We start from the raw sequence: 22,020 nt of genomic DNA on the forward strand, positions 1-22,020 counted from the left end.
TTGCAGCTGTAGTCCCCGACCACCCTACGCCGCCCACGCGCCAAGTCGAGATCCCACCTTTAGGGTTTGCGCTGCGGGGAAACGCGGGACCCGCCCTGCGCCGGGACTACAGGTCCCAGAAGGCTGCGCGGCGGCGTCGCCGGGGACCCGCACGCGCGCATGCGCAACGTCGTGACGCCGCGGCGGCGAGCGGGCGCTAGTGGCTGAGGCGGCGGGCCGCGGGCGGGGTGGGCCGGCGGGCGGCGGCCTTTAGGGCGGAGTCGGCGCCCGCTCCCTTCAGTCGGCCGCGGTTAGCGGACGGTCGATTTCGGGCGCCCGTTTCTCTCTTTCGTCCGCTCGGCGCTCGCTCTCGTACGGAGCCGCGGCCGCCTGCCCAGCGCTCCCTGCGGGTCCGGAGCGCGGCGCCATGTCGGAGCCCGGCGGCGGTGGCGGCGAGGACGGCTCGGCCGGCCTGGAGGTGTCGGCCGTCCAGAACGTGGCCGACGTGTCGGTACTGCAGAAGCACCTGCGCAAGCTGGTGCCGCTGCTGCTGGAGGATGGCGGCGAGGCGCCGGCTGCGCTCGAGGCGGCGCTGGAGGAGAAGAGCGCCCTGGAGCAGATGCGCAAGTTCCTGTCGGACCCCCAGGTCCACACGGTCCTGGTGGAGCGCTCCACGCTCAAAGGTGCGGGGCCGGGGCCGGGCGGCCAGGGTCGGGGGATTGGGGGAACGGGACGCCGGAACGCCGGGACGGGAGCGGCCTCCGGGCTGCAGACGCCCTGCGGGATGGGTCCCCGCGGCCGCCGGGCGAGGCCGGCGCCACACCCCCTGCCAGGCGGGAGTCCCGGGGGTGCCCCCTTCCGGGTCGCGGGGAACGAAGAGCGGGTGCCCCTGTTTTGCCGTCACGTAAAACAATGGGATCGCTTTGTCTGCTTGGGCCTCAAGATGGCCGAGTTGGGTGGAGACAGCGTCTCCCGGGCTGAGCGCGGGCGGAGGCCGCATCCCGGCCTCTAATGTCACATGAGCTTTTCGGTTTCGATTTGTGGCCAGGCCGGGCCTTCCTCGCGAGGGATGTGTCAGGGGCAGAGCCGCGGAGCCGTGCGCAGCCTGGATGTGGGGGTCGGAGCTGACGGGAGCCCTGGCCGGCTCCTGAGCGTCCTGGCCCTGCCCTGTGCGGACCCGGATGCGGAGGCCCAGGGGGGGACAGGGCCGATCGATCAGGACCGCGAGCAGAGCATCCCGGTTCCAGGTGGATGTGCGCTCCCAGGTCTGCCTCTCGGCGTCCTTGCTGTCTGGGTGTATCTCTCAGTCTGTCGCAGACAGGCTCAGCTGAGATGACTCGCCCAAAGTCACCAGCTAATTCTGCTCCCTGGACTGGATTCAGCGTGTCCGTGTCCAGTACACTGATGGGTTTCGCTAACCATACCTTTATATTTGTGTAACGCGTAGATGATCCTAATAGTGACCCTGTGATATTTGAATTTAGTTTATACGGCTTTTATTGTTTTTATCATTACTATTATTATTTAGATTTTATTATTTAGATTTTATTTATGCACAAGCAGGGGGAGCAGCCGGCAGAAGGAGAAGCAGATTCCCCGCTGAGGAGGGACCCCAATGCGGAGCTCGATCCCAGGACCCTGGGATCATGACCCGAACAGAAGGCAGACACTTAGCCAACTGAGCCACCCAGACACCCCTAGTTGACAGATATTTTAAAGAGGGAGACTCTGGTTAGGCACCTGCATGGGGAGGGGGGCAAAAGGTTTGCACATTCCAGCAGTCTCCTCTAATAGTGATCTTCCCAAAGCAAGACTAGATCCGTCTTGAGAATTGAGCTTGTCTTCAGGGAGAGTTCCTGGACTCCGTAGTACCACTTGGTAGTTGATGATGAGTGTATTTGACAGTGCAGAATGGGTGTGGCACTGGCCCCAGAACCAGGGGTGATGTTCAAGTAAATTTTACCCTTAGAACTAAGGGATTGGCCATTGTCTGAAGATGTTTGCCCTTGAGCTTCTGATAATCTCAAAACAAAACAGAACTGTAAAGTTCTGCCAATAAGGGGATTTATACTGTCTTACCCCGCCACACACACGCACTTAATTTCTTTCTGATAGTTTGTTTCTTTTAAAGGCTATTTCAGGAGATGCTTCATTGTAGCCTCTTGTTTCTTTGAGAGGATGAGAAGGTCAGAGTGTCTGAAAGACTCACACGGAATGTTAAAAGCAGATGAGCCATTCAGACCTATTTACATTAATAATGTTGTTTAGGGTTTTCGGTTATGCTTGGGGTCATGTTTTCCAGCATGAAAACCACTAGTGTTAAAAAAAAAATTTTTTTTAACCCACCTACTCTTTCAGAAAGAGTATGTATTTAGTTATGACAGAAAATTTAAAGTATGTAGATAAAGGAAAAATCACTTGGAATCCTTTGACCCAGATATAACCAGTGTCAGCATTTTGGAATCTTTCTGGTTATTTTTCAATGAATATGCATTGTTTTATTAAAATACATCTTAATTTTTATGAAGTTGCTGTATTTTTAGTAGTTTGACCTTGGCTAATTCTTGATCATGTTTTCATTGCACAGTTTATATGTTAAAATCAGTGATTTCTACCGTGGGACTCAATTTCTTTTTATGGAAAAAATTGTAAGTTTTGTTTTTGCTTCTGGACTGCTCATCAGTAATGGGCGTTTCTCAAACATTAGAACTGAACTTTGCTAAAATTATTGGGGGGAAGCCCTGTTTCTGTAGTATGCTTTTCAGTGCAAATCATGTTTTCTTGATGGTACATTTTCTTATTTCAGCAAAGCAAATGTCCAGCCATCCATGTCTTGGCTCCATAGTGACTTGCACTTTTGAACATTGAATAAGGAATGAGAGTGTCGAAAATTGAAATCCTACCTCATTCCTGTATTTATAAAAATAAAAAGAAGTATTTTTAGTAACTCAACCTGTCTGTAATTTATTTTTCACCTGAAAACTTTAAGGAAAGACTGTATGGTTGCATCAGTCTTATTAGCATCCTGACTAAACTAGCATGATTTAGACAGAAGTACAGACCCAGGTCACTTGACGGGAGGGCTTTCCTCCGGGTAGTTTTTGAGTTAGCATTGGCTTTTGCACATTTAATCAAATGTGAGCAACCAGTAGCTAGTTACAGTAAAAATGTTTGCTTTATAATGTGGAAAACAAATCTAAATTATTTAAACTGAGTAAAGACTGTCAAGAATGAAGTCATAAGGGGCACCTGGGTGGCTCAGTGGGTTAAAGCCTCTGCCTTTGGCTCAGGTCATGATCCCAGGGTCCTGGGATCGAGTCCCCACATCAGGCTCTCTGCTCAGTAGGGAGCCTGCTTCTCCCCCTCCCCTCTCTCTGCCTGCCCGTCTGCCTACTTGTGATCTCTGTCTGTCAAATAAATAAAAATAAAAATATTAAGAAAAAAAAAGAATGAAGTCAAAAGGGGCACCTGGCTGGCTCAGTCGTTAAGCATATGCCTTCGGCTCAGGTCATGATCCTGGGGTCCTGGGATGGAGCCCCATGTCAAATAAACAAAATCTTTTTTTAAAAATAATGAAGTCAGGGCGCCTGGGTGGCTCAGTGGGTTAAGCCGCTGCCTTCGGCTCAGGTCATGATCTCAGGGTCCTGGGATCGAGTCCCGCATCGGGCTCTCTGCTCAGCAGGGAGCCTGCTTCCCTCTCTCTCTCTCTCTGCCTGCCTTTCTGTCTACTTGTGATCTCTCTCTGTCAAATAAATAAATAAAATCTTTAAAAAAAATAATAATGAAGTCATAATTAGTGAACAGAGGAAATTGCTTTTATTTTATCCTCCCTATCCTTTTTATGGAAAGAATTTTCCGAACACTTGTCATTGAACATAAAGCATTTTTACATGAAGCTATATATATGTTTTTTTTTTAACTACCCCAGCTAACTGTAAACTTTTCTGTTGAAGTACAGTATTTCTTTTTTTTTTTTTTTTAAGATTTCATTTATTTATCTGACAGAGATTACAAGTAGGCAGAGAGGCAGGCAGAGAGAGAGGAGGAAACGGGCTCCCTGCTGAGCAGAGAGCCCGATGTGGGGCTCGATCCCAGGACTCTGAGATCATGACCTGAGCCAAAGGCAGAGGCTTTAACCCACTGAGCCACCCAGGCGCCCGAAGTACAGTAAGTATTTCTTAAAGTGTAGAATAAAGATTGCGAATTTAAGTTTATTTTGATACTAAAGGATTGGAGAGTAGGTGGGAAGGGGAGTGTTAAATGATAGCTCCTCTGATTTGAAAAAGCAAAATCTTTTTCCTGTAATTCCTGGCCTCTAGAAAATTGTTTTTTCATGGTGTACTTCTGAAATTACAACCAGATAGACGCTCATTACTTAATACGCACCTTACAATTTTAATGACATTCTGTAGCCGTTTTTAGCTGGCGCGCATCTTCGGTTGGGTGGTAAAGGCAGGAGCAGGTAAGAGATGCTGCACTTGCGGCTGGTGAAACTGGAGGTTCCAGGAGGCTCCAGCTGGTTGTGGGCTTTCGTTTCTGTTTACATTTGGGTGTCTTAGGCTTGGTGCTTTGTCCTTAAGACTGAAAATAACGGCTGCCTTTAGTCAATATTTATCCTAAGCTTGGATTCTAGTTTTTCCTAACAGACATAATTCAGGGGGTTTTACCTCCTCTTCAGTAGTGCAGAGATGGCTAGGAACTAGAATGTGAAAGAAAGGTAGAACTTTTTACAGTCCTCAACTGCTTAGAGATCCAGCAGTGTGGAAGGTTTAATGAGGAATATTTTTGTGGATTTTAAAAATTATTTTTCTGAGGACTTGCTTTCCCTAAAGGATGAAGAAATGATTACTAAAAAGTATGCACTTCTGGCCTTTGCTTTGTCCTCCAAAATGGTTAGTGAAATGGTTAGCAAGTTCACGGGAAGATTTTTCTGTGACACCACACTGCCTTGAAGCCCTAGGCCAGGAGTCCCTGAGCCTGGGTTCCTACTGTCCTGTGCTGTCGCACCGCAGGCGGGGGGCCCTGTACCCTCCATAGGACAAGCCAGTCTGTAGCTCACTAGGTTTGAATGTGTAGAGTAGCATAACAAATGGCATTTATGGGCAGCAAAGGGAAAAACCGTCATCACTTCTTTTAGAAAAGTAAAGTTGGAAGGAAACTGTTTGCCAGTGTTGTAGCGCATTATGTGGTCTTTAACCCTCCGTTCCCCTTGCTAACGGTGCTATGAATGGAAGTCTTCAGGTTGAAGAGAAAACTCAGACTTTCTCACCATGCCCTGAGCCTTGTGCCAGAGCAGGGAGTGGTTGTGGCAAAGAAGTCACAGCCCCTCAGAGGGAGGACGACGGAGTGATGGGTGTCCAGGTGACAGGAAAAAGCACCAGATGCAGGAAAGGGGGAAGCTAACGCAAACGTGTGAGAGAAAAGGGAGAGAACATCTATGATAGCGATCAACGAAAATAATGTGGTATTCGTAGGTTTTGGATTTTAAGAGGAAAAGAAGATGAAAGGTAAGGAGAACCAGGAACGTGTAACGAGGAATATGGTAGTTTGTGTGGGCCAAAGAGAGCGGCTGGCTGCCTTTGCTGGGTGGAGAAGACACTTGCCTCAAGGCTGGGGCTGGGAGAAAGGAGGGGGCAGGTTGAGGGAATGACCAAGGACGGGGAGCTGGGCTCCTCTTCCCTTGTGCGCTCAGTACATTTTGTGAAACCTGCCTGTCTGCCTAGGGGAGGAAGTCCAGTCTTCAGGTAACTGAATGCACATCTTTTTACGTTTCACTAAGACGTAATGCTCGCCTAATTCACAGTGTAATGATGCAAATCACTCTTAGTTTGAAATACATTAAACTGACCATTCAGTAGAAATTTACACAGATTCATGCTAACTGACATTGTGAACATCCCTAGAAATACAGCTCTCAGAAGTTAACCAAAGAAATGTCCACAGGTCACTAAATGTGTATTAGTGTGGCTCCCAGCAAAGGACCTGACGAGGCAGCTCCGCGCTTTCGGTTCCAGTACTTTGATTGCTGGCATGCACTCACAGACAGGACGCTACTGGGCCATTATGGATCTATCGACCAGTAACGTCCGCAGCTTTCCTGAAAGCAGGATCGCCTGATGAAATGTGCAGATTGTGTTAGCTATAAGCTTCTAAATATAGCAGGATTAGCAGCTTCTTTGTTACTAAGAATTAACTATCATGTGTCTTTCCCCTTCCGAACAGTTAAAAAAATGTTTCTGCAGAAGTAGAATGTTACACTATTATTATTTGAAAGATGTAATAATTTATAGGGAGGCAGAAAGGTTAAATTATTTGATGGCAGTTTATAAAACAATGAGGTTTTTTCCTACTAGGAATCAGACATACTCGATCTCTTTTTATGGAAAATAAGCATTAAAAAACTAATGCAGAATATATTCTGTGACTTTCATAAATTATTATCATCAAAAGAAATTAGGGTCTTAACCAAGCAGTAGAGGATCCCTGTTGGATATCCTTGTCTGAGGATTGTGTTTGGCAGAGTGCTGCTGCATTGCGGTATTCCCGGCGTGGCGGCGAGCTGGGAGCTGGGCGTTCCCAGCCTGCAAGATGGAGCAGAGGTGACTCATCTCCTGGCCCGCCGCCCAGTTCCTTTAACCTTGTTTGCATTAGGAAGCGGGCTGCAGGGCTAGATGCTGCATCCAGTTGGCATGTTTTCTGTGTGGTTTTATTGATTTAGATGGTGGATTTTGTCTCGGAGGAAGAAATGATTCAAAGTTACGTCGTTAATTTCCTTTAATGATTATAAAATGTTACTTTGCTGGATACTGTTTGGATGCTATTTTGATGACATATATTTTATATAATTCGTAGAATAGGGTTTGGAAAATTGAGAGAGAAAGTATTTCATAATCCTACCACCCTGACAACTGTTTTAGTTTGGGAGTGTTTCTTTATGTTCCGTTCATGTGCTTGCATTTTAGAGATTGCAGTCATCATGTGTGGTTGGCTACAGGCAGTGTGATCTGTCTTATGGTATATCCATATTTTGGTAGTTAGAAAACCCGATTGGTTTGTTTAGTTGTTTTTTGTTTGTTTTTTGTAGTTAGTCATTTTTTAAGAACAGCTAAGAAGCACCTGGCATACTAGAATAGTTGGCCACCTCCTCTACTTCCTAAAATTATACTAGAAACAGTATTTTGGAAGAGTTATTGTCTTTTTCTTTTTTAAGATTTTATTTATTTGACAGAGATCACAAGTAGGCAGAGAGGCAGGCAGAGAGAGAGGAGGAAGCAGGCTCCCTGCTGAGCAGAGAGCCTGATGCGATGAGATGTGGGGCTCAATCCCAGGACCCTGAGACTATCATCTGAGCCAAAGGCCAGAGGCTTAACCCGCTGAGTCACCCAGGTACCCTGGAAGAGTTATTGTCTTAAAAGATATACTAATATTTTTTTATCTTTTAGTGTAAACTTTGTCTCATCTTAAAGCTAATGAAGTGAACAGCTTTTGCTCAGACTCTGTATACTCAGATTTTCATATTTATTTGTACTTCAAGAAACTTTATAGACCACCTAATTTAATATCCTGCCCCCTCCTCTGCTGCCCATTGTATTCACTTTTTACTTTTTTTATGTTAATCCTAGTATAATTAACATACACTGTTACGACTAGTTTCAGGTTGCAGTATAGTGAGTGGCACTTCAGTGCATCGCTCGGTGTTTATGGCGAGTGCACTCTTAACCTTTCACCTATTTCACCGCTACCCCCGCCCCACTCTGCTGCCCATTTTCCAGAGGAAGAAAATGACTTTCCTAAGATCACTAAGTCTGCTGCCTTTGCTCTTACATCGTAACGTAAAAGTGAAGGTGAAGCACACATATCGTGTTGATCCTCGGGTAGAAATTTTTGCCAAGGCAGATGATTGCATAGCAGTGTCATTCAGAGACGGTTCAACCGGGGCATCAGTGCTAGAGCTGGAGGTTCGGATTACTTCCCATTCTGACAGATTTTAACTTTTCAGTTATGGTTTTTAATTATTTAGAAATTATGTTCAGGGGCATATAGGCGGCTCCGTCAGTTAAGTGTCTGACTGTTGATCTCAGCTCAGGTCTTGATCTCAGGGTCATGATTTCAAGCCCTGCATTGGGTTCCATGCTTAGCCTGGAGCCTACTTTAAAAAAGAAGAAAGAAAGAAAGAAATTTTGTTCACATGCCTCTTGAGCTATCTTACTATTGAATTCCAGTAAGCCCTTTTTGTTCCCCTAAGATTTTATTTGACAGAGAGAGACACAGTGAGAGAGAGGACACAAGCAGGGGGAGAGGGAGAGGGAGAGGGAGAAGCAGGCCTCCTGCTAAGCAGGGAGCCTGATGTGGGGCTCGGGGCTCGATCCCAGGATCCTGGGATCATGACCTGAGCTGAAGGCAGATGCTTAACGACTGAGCCACCCAGGCGCCCCCTTACTTAAAAAATAAGCTTTTTAAAATGACTAGTGTGCATGCTGTTCCCTGCGTGGATCCCACCGTGGTCCCTGCCCTGCAGGAGCTCACGTTCTGGGAGGAAGATGCATTCACGAATCGACCCCAGAGCAGGTCCTGAAGCCTGAAGAGTGGTGTGGCAGCAGGGGGAAGGCTCGTTGACTGCCTCCCCGTGGCCCTGGGGACGTCCGTGGATGATGATTTTCTTGATGGTTGTTTGCACTTTGTGGGGTGCTTGGCGAGGGCTGGGGTGGGCGCTGTGCTGGGGAGGACCCTGGGTTTGGAATCACAGACTTCTGAGTTCTCACTTTGTCCTTTTCCAGACACGTGTTTGGGGGCAGTTTACTTACATTTCTTACTTGGAAAACATGGGTAGAAAGAGTCATGCCAACCCCCACAGTGCTATCATGAGCGTTACATGCGTGATAGACCTAAAGTACTTAGTAAATAAAGTGCCTGTCCCTAGTGAGCGTTGAGCAAACACCTGACCAGAATACCCGGAGTGGGAAGTGGAAAGTGCCTTCTGTGTTGGGAGCACGAGGGATGAGACTGCCCCGAGCGCGTGGTGAGCAATGGCACAGGGAACACCACCTCGCACTCCATGGGGCCAGACCCTGCTCGGGTGCTTCCAACACCACCCCCCCCCCCCCCCCCCCCCGGCAGGCCAGTGCCTCTCGACTTACAGGAAAAGGAATGGAGGTGCAGAGAAGTTAACTCCCTTGCCCAGGATCACACAGCAAAGTGCCTGGGCCAAGAGTCAAGGGAAAAAGTGGGTAGGAAGGGAAAAATAGGTAGAGCCGAGTCATATGGGGGTTTAAATGTTGGGGGTAGGGTGAGGAGTTGATACTGACATAAATTTGATATCATATTTATTACAATTTGTAGAGGATGTTGGTGATGAAGGAGAAGAGGAAAAAGAATTCATTTCCTATAATATCAACATAGATATTCATTACGGAGTTAAGTCCAATAGGTGAGTAGTGTGAATATACCGTTACCTTGGATTATAAGTTTGTAAGAATTGAATGTAGATCTTAATTGACTCAGATGAAGACTTTAAGAAAACACTCAAGATTTCTGCTTTTTAAATTCATGTATTGAATCGCCTTTGATTTTCATGTGCTGAAATTCAGAGGATTTCCAAGTCAATATAAATTCTAAAATATTTTTATTTTAATTGCTATGTCATGGCATCCATTTTAGGTTTGAGCCAAAATGTACTTAACATGTGTAATAATAATTCTCAGATTATATCTGAATTTTCTTTTTTGTAAGTAACTAGTAAAAACCTAGTAAAGGTTGTTAGGTAGAGGTCTCATTCTTTTTAGTATAAATCCCTAAAGAAAGCTTTACTGGTTCAGATGCAGTATGTCACTAAAGTCTTTAATGCATGACCAGATTTCTCCCACCTTCTAGAAAACTGGTGTCAATTTACATTCCAGTAGACAGATCCAAATTTAAATATGTAAATGTTTAATTGTACTGCATCAGCTTTTTAAAACGTTTTATTTTTAATAATTTCAAGCCTACTAAAGAGTTGCATGAATTCTCTACCGTTGATATCAGCTGTCTGTTGTTAACAAAGCCACATTTGCATCATCACTCTTTTTCTTGAACCATTTGAGAGTTGGTTATAGGCAACCTGCCCCATTACCCCCAAATACTTCAGTGTATTTCCTAAGAACAAGGACACTTCTATTCATAGCCTTGATACAATTTTTAAGTTCAGGAAATACTGGTATCATACTAGGCACCGTGTGCACGCGCATACTGTTTTCAGTAATGTCCCTGACAGTTATTCTCCCTTGACCCAGAATCTCATTCTGTGTCTTTCATGATACCGACATTTTTGAGAAGTGCAGACCAGGGATGATTAGATTGTTTCTGCGTTTTTGGCAGGGATGCTGTTAAGACTTTTTCCTTCTCAGTGTGTCACATCAGGAGGTTTCAATGACTTTTTAGAATAAAAAAGTATTATGTGTAAAGTACTGGCCTGGAAATGGAAAATTTAAATACTAATTTTTTTTAACTATTCATTTAACCACGTTTGAGCACCTGTTATGTGTAAGATGCAGAGAAATAAAACGTGGTTCCCAAGAAGCTTGTGGTCTTTGGAGAGAAAGCTCAGCAGATACACAACTGACTGTACCACTTGGTGGAATCTTAGGGGCGCAGAATGGCATGATGCACAGAGATTGGAGAGAGTGGTTAGGGGAGCCGCATGGAAGAGGTTATGTCAGAATTGGGTTTTGAAGGTTATTTGGAATTTCAGCAGATGAATGTTGATTTCTTAAACAAAGACACAGTGGCGTGTCACGTTTAGAGAATGGGACATCATTTTAAGTTTTGTCTTGGGTGAGGAAGAGGGTGCATAGCAGGACGTAAAACTGGAAGAGTTTATTTAGGCCAGGCTGTGGGGGGCCTGGAGTGCCCTCTTGCCACTTTAACCTGTGGGTGACTGTTGTTTATTAAAGCCTATATGTCACTTAGTGCCATAACGAAATGGTACAAACTAGCATACGATCAGATTTAAGTATATAATGCCTTGTAACTTGCAGTTATTAGGGAGGTTCATTTGAGTGAGGCCGAGATTATGAACTCAACCTATATATTAGATGAATTAACTTTGCCTGGTTTCGTGGTCACACGCCAAAACCTTAACCTTGATTCAGTTGCTCTCACCTGAGTGAAGAAAGATAAGCAGTGTGTTTCCCTATTAGAAAAGCAACTCTTAAACATGTTCTTGATATGACTTTTAAAGTATGACACGCAAATGAATTTTTAATTCGTGTGCAACACACAGAGGGAGACAGTTAATAAAACTGATTAGGAATGAGGCTCTTTGTCCTAATTTCTTCTTTTGCTTTCTTCTAGCTTGGCATTCATTAAACGTACTCCAGTAATTGATGCAGACAAACCGGTGTCTTCTCAGCTCCGAGTCCTCACGCTCAGTGAAGACTCGCCATACGAAACCTTGCATTCGTTCATCAGCAATGCGGTGGCTCCTTTCTTTAAGTCCTATATCAGAGAGTCTGGCAAGGCAGACAGGTAAACACCATTTTTCCTTTGTCGGTTTGAAGACACCATGGAAGATAATGTGAAATTTGGGAATTGGGAGGGCAAAGCTTGTGATCCAAGAGGATATAAATCTGTTGCATTAATAAGATGTATATTACTAATGTTTGACAGACGTAGAATAAGAGGATCTTTTGGAGACCAGCGGCACACTAAAGTTTGAAGTGTTTGTTAACCTTTTTAGGGATGGTGATAAAATGGCTCCTTCTGTTGAAAAAAAGATCGCAGAACTTGAAATGGGGCTCCTTCACTTGCAGCAGAATATTGAAATTCCAGAGATCAGCCTTCCAATTCATCCCATTATTACAAATGTTGCAAAACAGTGTTATGAACGTGGAGAAAAGCCAAAAGTTACAGACTTTGGAGATAAAGTTGAAGACCCAACTTTTCTCAATCAGTTACAATCGGGAGTTAACCGCTGGATCCGAGAAATTCAAAAAGTAAGAGCGTGGTATTGAGTGTGTTATATAAGGTACTTTGCTCTTTACTGTCTCTAGAAAACCGGTTTGAGTTTTTAATCAATGAGGTGAAGAGTACGATGTTGTTAGCAGTGCTCTCAGTAGTGCTCTCCGTGGTCCCGGGACAGCGTGCAGATGTTTAAATATTAACCCTGAGAGAGTGTTGATCCCAGCTGTCTCATACCTCTGCTTTCACTTATTCAACCACTTACAATTGACAGGGAAAGAAATCTACTTGAAATATAAAGATTACATTGTAATGCATGTGTCTAGTTAATGATACTTTTCTACCTTTATTTAAATAGTGAATGCTCTTGAATATTATCTATCCTTAAAGGTGACCAAACTTGATCGAGACCCTGCCTCAGGAACAGCCTTGCAGGAAATTAGCTTTTGGTTAAACTTGGAACGTGCCTTGTACCGCATACAGGAGAAACGAGAGAGCCCAGAAGTTCTCCTTACTCTGGATATCTTGAAACACGGCAAGCGTTTCCATGCCACTGTCAGTTTTGACACTGACACAGGTAAAAACTGGAAGTAGTAATTGGTTAGTAAATTACAGATCTGGCTTTCGTGAGCTCTTATGGACAATGTTAGTGAAAGTCAACAGATGGACCATCAGATGACTTTCCCACATACCTTTCTTCTCCTTCCGGAGTTTTGAGAACATAAGCCTATTTCTAGGTCCGAGTAGCGAGCCCCGGGAGTGTCCGTCCTGTTTCTCAGTTCCTTGGCTCCTCGAGTAGATCATACTTCTTAATCCGAAGTCAAGTGTACTTTTGACAATCCAGACAGGAAGACAGTTGACATTAAGCAGAAGTTATTTGCCCACAGGACTGTAGAAGGAGAGCTTCTTCTTTCTCTTCCTCTTGCACCTGCCCCCTTTTCCCCATTCTCTGCCTTCCTCCCTGTGCTGAAAGTGGTCAAGATAGATTCAGTTTTCTGTATGCACAGCAGTGTGAGCGATGTTGTATTAGCACACACTGGGCACTCCAGGGTTTGGATGACCAGGCATGGTTAGGCATTTCTCTACAGCTCTGCCCACCAGAGCATGTTAGAGCATGGAACCGGGGCTGCAGTACTCGTCATGTTCTTTTCCTACCCCTCCAAAAAAGGCGTGCCTAAATGTCAGTGGAGGTGGCCGGTAGGAATCCTCTAGTTGTGTGGATCACGTGATCTGTTACCCGGGCATTCACTAATGCTGGAAGGTATGCCTTGAAATTTTGTTTCTAAATACCTCTGAAACTTCTATTTCTTTCCTAATACCCTTTCTTTCTTTCTTTTAATCTTCTGCTGGAGGAGTGAGAAGGTAGACAAGACCCAGGTGCTTCTGGGATTCTCTGTCCATAACACACTCCACTCACACAAGCCACGGGTGTACCACATACATTTTAGTGTTCCTAAGGATGATAACGTTGTAGTTTTTCTAAACTTAATGTTACTTATAGAACATTTAGATGATAGAGAAAGCAGTGAAATGCTTGGGGCCATCACCCACAGCCTTTAGAGTATGTGTGAGTTGACTGATACTCTAAAAAAGCAACAAGACTATCCGTTAATTAACAGAGGATCATCCTGTTAATGACATGTTCCTTTTTGTCAAATATCGTAGATAGTTTCTGTGTCACTGACTCTTCTGCAACAACAGAGTGTTCCGTGGTGAGGCTGTATTTCAGATTACTTACCCAGGGTTAGGCTGCAAGCAGTATCCTCTTAGTTGTATTCCGTTTTCCTAATGACGGTACGGTAGACCTATAGCATTATACCTGTGTTACCTCCTATGAAAACCATTAACCGTTTCTCTGTTAACCTAGGTCTAAAACAGGCTTTGGAAACAGTGAATGACTACAATCCTCTGATGAAAGATTTTCCTCTGAATGATTTGCTGTCTGCCACTGAGCTGGACAAAATAAGGCAGGCACTTGTTGCAATCTTCACCCATTTGAGAAAGATCCGAAACACAAAATACCCCATTCAGAGGGCTCTGCGTTTGGTGGAGGCAATTTCAAGAGACTTGAGTTCTCAGTTACTCAAAGTACTGGGCACCAGAAAACTGATGCATGTTGCTTATGAAGAATTTGAAAAAGTAGGTTTTAATATATCAGAAAACCCACCTCAGGGCACGGAGATGAAAACATGCTGTAATAATAAGCTTCCTTTTGTAAATTATATCGTAGGTTATGGTCGCATGCTTTGAAGTCTTTCAGACTTGGGATGATGAATATGAGAAGCTTCAGGTGTTACTGAGAGACATTGTCAAAAGAAAAAGGGAAGAAAATCTGAAGATGGTTTGGCGAATCAACCCTGCCCACAGGAAGCTCCAGGCCCGCCTTGACCAGATGAGAAAGTTTCGACGCCAGCACGAGCAGCTGAGGGCTGTCATTGTCAGGGTCCTGAGGCCACAGGTATGCATCCCATTTGTAAAATATGTTCATGGGTTGTTTTTATAACCTGCCTTCTTTTTCTTAGAATGCACACTTCTGTTCTGCACCAGATGCCTCTCGAGTTCTGTTTGCACCCTTTCACTGTCCTCTTGACAATATAGTGACTGTATTTTCACAGCAAATCTTCTCCATCCATTCATCCCTCCTCCAAAAATGCATGGAACCTAGAGCCAGACTTCCTGGGTTTTAAGTTAAGATAAATTCCACTGTTTAATGAGCTGTGTGACTTGGACGTGTTTCTTAACCTTTTTCCCAGATGCCTCATTCATAATCGCATGTGTGAGATTTATATAAAAGAATTAAATGACTCCTTTTCTTTGTACATGCTTTTTTTTCTTCTTAATTCACCTTTTGTCTTCATCAGTGATTTTCTTCCTTTAAAAAATCCAGTCCAGGGGCACCTGGGTGGCTCAGTGGGTTAAGCCTCTGCCTTTGGCTCAGGTCACGATCTCATGGTCCTGGGATTGAGACCCACATCGGGCTCTCTGCTTGGCGGGGAGCCTGCTTCCGCCTCCCTCTCTGCCTTCTGCTTTGCCTACTTGTGATCTCTGTCAAATAAATAAATAAAATCTTTAAAATAAAATAAAATAAATATATATTTTTTTAAACGTACAATTATAATGTGATGAGGAAGTATTTATTGGTGACAAGGCTGTGGAACCTCCAACTCTGGGTGACTGTTGTGTGTGTTGATAATTGTAGGAAATGCTAGATTTTAGTTAGGGGTTAGTGAAAATAATAATGATGATCTCTGCCAAGCAAGTTCCTAAGACATCTGGGAACCCAAATCAAGACCCCTGCCCAGCTTTGTAATCCTGCGGGAGTGTGGGCAGGAGACGTACAGGGAAGTCTGACACTTCCTGAGGCAACGCCCGTGCCCTGCGCTGCTCCCCAGTGCTTCAGGGAGCTGAAGGGGGGCAGTTCTTCCCTGTTGGTGTAGCCTTTCTCCGTCCCTCCACTGTGGGACTTACCCATGGATTATAATTCAAGTTTTAAACGTCGCAAAGGAAGGCTATTTACATTGGATGCTGAGTTTATATGTGGCGCTCTTGTGACTTACTGAGCTTTCCGATGCGTTTTCATTGTAGACAAAACTTTGAAGAGGCAAGTACCCAAAACCCAGGTTTTAACATGTTATTTTAGCTTAAGAACTAAAACTGCATTGTCAGAAGAGCTTACACGCGAAGTTAGAACATACTGCGTCGTACTCCTCACAGCTCTGTTGTGCTCTGGTTATAAAACATTTGGCCAAAAGTTAGGAACACACAGCCAGGACCAGCTGTGTTGTGTGGTGTGTGCTCCTGGTGTCCAGTCAACAACAGTCTTCGTGCGATCAAGTTTGTCACAAATCCTCCTCTTTCAGGTCACAGCAGTTGCCCAGCAGAACCAGGGAGAAGTCCCCGAGCCTCAGGACATGAAAGTAGCAGAGGTTCTCTTCGACGCGGCCGACGCGAATGCGATTGAGGAGGTCAACCTTGCATATGAGAACGTCAAGGAAGTGGACGGTCTGGACGTCTCCAAGGAAGGCACGGAAGCTTGGGAGGCCGCCATGAAGAGATACGATGAGCGAATCGACAGGGTAGAGACCCGGATCACTGCTCGCCTTAGGGATCAGCTCGGCACAGCCAAGAACGCGAACGAGATGTTCAGGATTTTCTCTAGGTTCAACGCACTCTTCGTCAGGCCTCACATCCGTGGGGCCATCCGCGAGTACCAGACCCAGCTCATCCAGCGTGTGAAAGATGACATCGAATCACTCCATGACAAGTTCAAGGTCCAGTATCCACAGAGTCAGGCATGTAAGATGAGCCACGTGCGTGACCTGCCCCCCGTGTCGGGCTCCATCATCTGGGCCAAGCAGATCGACCGCCAGCTGAGTGCCTACATGAAGCGTGTGGAGGACGTGCTGGGCAAGGGCTGGGAGAACCACGTGGAGGGCCAGAAGCTGAAGCAGGATGGGGACAGCTTTCGCATGAAGCTCAACACTCAGGAGATCTTCGACGACTGGGCCCGAAAGGTGCAGCAGCGCAACCTCGGCGTCTCAGGGCGCATTTTCACCATCGAGAGCACTCGCGTCCGGGGCCGAACCGGAAATGTCCTGAAGCTGAAAGTTAACTTCCTTCCAGAGATCATCACGCTTTCCAAAGAAGTTCGAAACCTCAAGTGGCTTGGTTTCCGAGTCCCGCTGGCGATCGTGAACAAGGCTCACCAAGCAAACCAGCTGTACCCGTTTGCCATCTCACTGATCGAGAGCGTGCGCACCTACGAGCGGACCTGTGAGAAGGTGGAGGAGCGGAACACCATTTCCCTCCTGGTGGCTGGCTTGAAAAAGGAGGTGCAGGCTCTGATCGCGGAGGGCATTGCACTGTTGTGGGAATCCTACAAACTCGACCCATACGTGCAGCGCTTGGCGGAGACCGTCTTCAACTTCCAAGAAAAGGTGTGTTGTAATTTGCTGCCCCCACCCCACAGGGTCCCGGGAATGAACTAAATGCAGTAACGTCACTCCCGTGAACGCAGTAGTCCTCCCATGGGAGCGTTCCTCATGGGGAGAGCACCAGGCCATGTGAGCTGAAGAGGAGAAGCAGCCCTTTTACTTATTGGGCTGTGTGATGGTGGTGGGGTTCTGGGAAGACCATTAAGTAACAGCCTGAGTTTAGAAACCAGTGGAGAGGGGAAGGACATGGGAGTCCGACTGAGTGACATGAGAGCTTTATTACTGATGCAGCTGCACGGACGACAGGGCTCTGCAGTCGTGGCGCTTGCTGTCGGTCCACCCCAGACCCAGACTCCTTTCCAGACCCTAGTGCACCTGGGTGGTTGTAAGCCTCCTGGCTCTGAGCCTGCTGCTGGGAGGCAGGTCCGAGCCAGGGCGTGCGTCTAGTGCTCACGCCGGCGCTCAGTGAGAGGAGGCACGGAGCAGGCACGTCAGATTCCTGCACCCAGACTGCTCAAGGTCCCCCTTCCCTCCGTGAGAATACAGGAGTGGGGACCCCCGAGTAAATGGGATTGGCTATTCCTGGAAGAACTCCTTTGCCTTAAACATATGTCAATTGAGAAATACACATTAAAGTAAAGGGACGTGTGAATGGAGTTTTAAATATTCGATGCGCCTTCCCTTAGGTGGATGACCTGCTGATCATTGAAGAAAAAATAGACCTGGAGGTCCGCTCGCTGGAGACTTGCCTATATGACCACAAGACCTTCTCCGAGATCTTGAACAGAGTCCAGAAGGCCGTGGATGACTTGAATCTGCACTCCTACTCCAACTTGCCCATCTGGGTCAACAAGCTTGACATGGAGGTGAGGGATGGCTGGTTATGGCGCTTTTTGGTCGTCTACAGTCAGCCCAATTTTATAAGCTTACTAGTTTGTCACTAAAAAGCGTTTTCCCATAGAAGTTACCAGCAGTAGTCCCGTTTCTTCTCAGGAAATCCCATTTAGCTAACGGTAGAGCTGAGCTCTGGAACTAGCAATGCTCCTGTCTGTTCCAGGTTGCAGATGGTCAGGTGGGGGGAGTCTCTTCATCTTCTGAATACGTGACAGCCTCCTTCCTGCCCTCCCTGCACACCCAGTTACATATGGGGTTCTCCCTGGCCCTCCTTTCCAGGCATCCTTCTCTGACATGCTGCCCCTTCTCCACCACCCAATTTAAAAAGAAATGCCTAGGGGCGCCTGGCTGGCTCAGTTGGTAGTCCATGGGACTTTAGACCTCTGGGTTGTGAGTTCAAGGCCCATGTTGAGCCAAGAGCTTAATTAAAAAGGAAAAGAAATGCCTAGCAACGAGATAGGTCTTACTCCTGGTGTAGAGGAGCGCGGCTCATCCCTACAGAAGTATGTGGAGAGAGGGAAGTACTTGTGTGCAGCTGTGCATGTGTTTAAAACATACTTACCACCCACGTGGCTTTCTTGTTGGCGGGTGTCAGCATCTGCAGAGAGCCCCAGGGAGTAGGGTAGTTCATGGCAGAGCTGCTCAGTGGGCAGCTCCAAAGTACCTTAGTTATCCATTTAGGGAGAAAGGAAGAGAAAGCCTGTGACCCACAAAGGTACAGTGTATCCACACACACAGCACTCTCAGGGAAATTTCAGAAAGCCCACTCTTCCTTATCTACTGGAAGTCTCAGGCTTTGCCACTGCAGCCTTTACAGCATTCCCAGGGGGGACAGATTGCACGAAGACACACAGATGTCCCTTTCATGGGACGTTCACTTGTCTCATTCCGTATCAGAAGGCTTTCTTCTTTACTTGTTTTTTTTTTTTTAAAGATTTTATTTATTTATTTGTTAGAGAGAGAGAGGGAGCGAGCATGAGCACAGGCAGACAGAGTGGTAGGCAGAGGCAGAGGGAGAAGCAGGCTCCCCGCTGAGCAAGGAGCCCGATGTGGGACTCGATCCCAGGACGCTGGGATCATGACCTGAGCCGAAGGCAGCCGCTTAACCAACTGAGCCACCCAGGCGTCTCTCTTCTTTACTTGTTGAAAGAGAATGGGCGCCTGTGTCTGCTGACAGATGTTACTTGGTCTTACCTTGTCATGGTTCTACAGTACATAGAAACACAGAACCATCATGTCGCATACCTCAAGCTAATGTTGTGTGTCACTTATACATCAGGCTTATTCTCCAAATTGTAGGTTATTAGTTTTATATCTGAGGCTACCAGGAAAACACTTTTGTTTTGTAAATTTTCTAGTGAGTTGAGCAAACAGCAAGACCGTGACTGTATCTGGGTCCATCTCCTTGTCCCTTACAAGTCAGAGGGTTGGTGACTGGGTTAGCCCCCAGATGGAGGTCGCGTTCTCTGAGGCTGGGAGAGAGACCTAGTGAGGTGGGGATCCAGGGTAAGATGAAGGGTGGGGTAGCAACCGTCGTGCTTGACCTGAAGCATTGGCTTCCTACCTGACGTGCTCGTTAAGCTACCTTTTGGAAGAACACTGGTCTTTCATCCTGCTTTCTCTTTAGATTGAAAGAATATTGGGCGTGCGCCTACAAGCTGGCCTGAGAGCTTGGACCCAGGTGCTGCTTGGACAAGCTGAAGATAAGGCAGAAGTTGACATGGACACAGACGCGCCTCAAGTTAGTCACAAGCCTGGCGGAGAGCCGAAGATTAAAGTGAGTATTTTCCATAGCATCCAGTTTGCTTGTCAATCAAACAAAGGGTTCTTCCTTGGAAAAGTACCAATGAGAAAGTCACTTAACAGTGAAGAAACCTAACAGACAGCCCCACATGCAGGGGACCAAAGTCAGCGACACCAGTGCTGTCTCGTGCTCATTGTTTTACTCCAGCAATGTGTGCGATGTGGTGACACAGCCGCTTTCCCCTTGGTCTTTGTCCCCACAGCTCCCAGACTCATTCTGACCATGAGAAAAGAGTGTCAAGGTCATGAAAGACCAGGAAAAACTGAGAAAATGTGAGAGGTTGGAAGGGATTAAGGAACTGTGACTACTGTGTGTGCTGTGGGGGGCCTGGGAAATCGGACCAAAGTCAGTATTTTAGTTAGTAGTGTTGTGTCAGTGTCGACTTCTTCGTTTGGTAGTTGTACCATGTTAGATGGCAACATTAACGGGAGCTGGTGAAGGGTATGTAAAATCTCTTCATACTTTCTTTGCAACTTTCCTGTAAGTCTAAAATAATTACAAAATCGGAAGTTTTTTAAAAGTGGGAAATCTTGTTTTTATTTATTTAGATTTTATTTTATTTTATTTATTTGAGAGAGGGAAAAAGAAAACAAGAGGGGAAAGGTCAGAGGGAGAAGCAGACTCCCCACGGAACTGGGAGCTCGATGCTGGACTTGATCCCAGGACTCTGGGATCATGACCTGAGCTGAAGGCAGTCACTTAACTGACTGAGCCACCCAGGCGCCCCATAAGAGTGGGAAATTTTAGAAAAAAATCTACACGAGATAAAACAATCTCTGCTTTCTTTTTTTTTTTTTTTAAAGATTTTATTTATTTATTTGACAGAGAGAAATCACAAGTAGGCAGAGAGGCAGGCAGAGAGAGAGGAGGAAGCAGGCTCCCCGCTGAGCAGAAAGCCCGATGTGGGGCTTGAACCCAGGACCTGGGATCATGACCTGAGCCGAAGGCAGCGGCTTAACCCACTGAGCCACCCAGGCGCCCCCAATCTCTGCTTTCTAAGCATACGTGCAAGAAATCATTTCAAGAACCCCGTGTAATCTGTACAAGGAGAAGTTTAGACTCTGACACTAAAATGTCACTTTTCACAAAATCTCAGCATCTCGTGGAAGAATGACTAGCACAGTGGTCACCACTCTGGACAGCAGTCCTTGTCTGCAAGCCACCGATTTCCCATTTGAGTGAAGAAGTGACCAGCCGAGGCCCAGCAAGCCTTCTAGAAGAAAATTGTGTTAGTTCAGGCTATGCAAAAAGGTCGTGTCTGCTGGTGTGGGCGTGGGTTACAAAGGTGTCTGCCCGCATGGTAGTTCAGTAAGCCGTGCATTTGCATTACACAGTTTGTGTTATATTTACCCCCAAAAAAGTCTCAGAAAACAAGACTAAAAGAACAGAAGGTAGAAACTTTGATGTAGGAGAAGCAATTGGCTGGTTTTGTTTCCCCAGGTGTTACCTTCTCGTTTTTTTCCTCTTAATGCTTGAAAAGTGTTTTCACTGTGGAATATTACATATATTTATCCCCAGAGCCTACTTTTTAAAATGCAGAGATGCAAAAAAGCAAATGAGTATGTCTAAGCTAAAGCAGTTATCTCATAGAGATGGGGTCGGAATTCTTGCTTAGCTTAAAGCAGACACTGGTAGGCGGCATGGAGGCATGGCCTCACCTTGGCCTGTAAACCTGCTCTGTGCGGTGCGTGTCTGACAGCTCGTGCCAGCCTCGATCCCTGCATCGGTGGCACAGGGTTCTCGGATCCCAGGGTCGCTGTGTCGGAGATCAGCCAGCACATTCAGTCAAACGGTGCTCCATTCCGCGGTGTTACATATTCACTGAGGTACAGGGGACCCAGGAGGAGCCTCAGCAGTGCCTGCCCCCTGACTCCTTACAGTCCTCTAGAGGGGGCGCGAAATACACAAGGCCACGTTCTCTAATCAGGTAACACACTCATGGTTCAGACTCGAGTAGGTTAATAAAATTTAGAGGGCGAAAGTGTTGTGTGTCAAAACCATTTTTTTTTTTAACTTAAAAAGCATTTATGTCAAGAACATTTCTCTGAAATGATTCTAATGCTTTTTACAATCAGAAAAAAAAAAAGCTATAATTTGTATACTTTATACCCACTTTCAAATTTCAGGATTCATAGCACCTGATTTTCCTTGAGGTGATTACTGAGCGACAGTCACACACATATATGTTCAGTACCATTTAATTGAAAATGGCTCCTGGAGACATTCACCAGTTTATTAGTATGTTAGAATCACACCTGCGTGACAGATTTTTTTTTTTTTTTAAGATTTTATTCATTTATCTGACAGACAGAGATCACAAGCAGACAGAGAGGCAGGCAGAGAGAGAGAGGGAAGCAGGCTCCCCGCTGAGCAGAGAGCCCGATGTGGGACTCGATCCCAGGACCCTGAGATCATGACCTGAGCCGAAGGCAGCGGCCCAACCCACTGAGCCACCCAGGCGCCCCTGCGTGATAG

The 22,020-nt window shown here is 46.1% G+C and overlaps 1 protein-coding gene across 1 annotated transcript in view; it reads left to right on the plus strand.

The window, feature by feature from the left end:
• The first annotated feature begins 260 nt into the window (after positions 1-260).
• The window catches only part of DYNC1H1 (dynein cytoplasmic 1 heavy chain 1), a 68,748-nt gene continuing 46,988 nt past the window's right edge, over positions 261-22,020 (plus strand). Inside the window, exons 1-10 of the mRNA XM_047735322.1 lie at positions 261-662; positions 9,319-9,406; positions 11,308-11,481; positions 11,693-11,948; positions 12,304-12,490; positions 13,781-14,052; positions 14,144-14,371; positions 15,774-16,850; positions 17,534-17,713; positions 19,369-19,518. Of these exons, the coding sequence (XP_047591278.1) occupies positions 407-662; positions 9,319-9,406; positions 11,308-11,481; positions 11,693-11,948; positions 12,304-12,490; positions 13,781-14,052; positions 14,144-14,371; positions 15,774-16,850; positions 17,534-17,713; positions 19,369-19,518 (2,868 nt within the window). The 5' untranslated portion in view covers positions 261-406. The remainder of the gene's footprint in view (positions 663-9,318; positions 9,407-11,307; positions 11,482-11,692; positions 11,949-12,303; positions 12,491-13,780; positions 14,053-14,143; positions 14,372-15,773; positions 16,851-17,533; positions 17,714-19,368; positions 19,519-22,020) is intronic.

Source organism: Lutra lutra, chromosome 7 (assembly GCF_902655055.1).
Source record: "Lutra lutra chromosome 7, mLutLut1.2, whole genome shotgun sequence".
Taxonomy (NCBI): domain Eukaryota; kingdom Metazoa; phylum Chordata; class Mammalia; order Carnivora; family Mustelidae; genus Lutra; species Lutra lutra.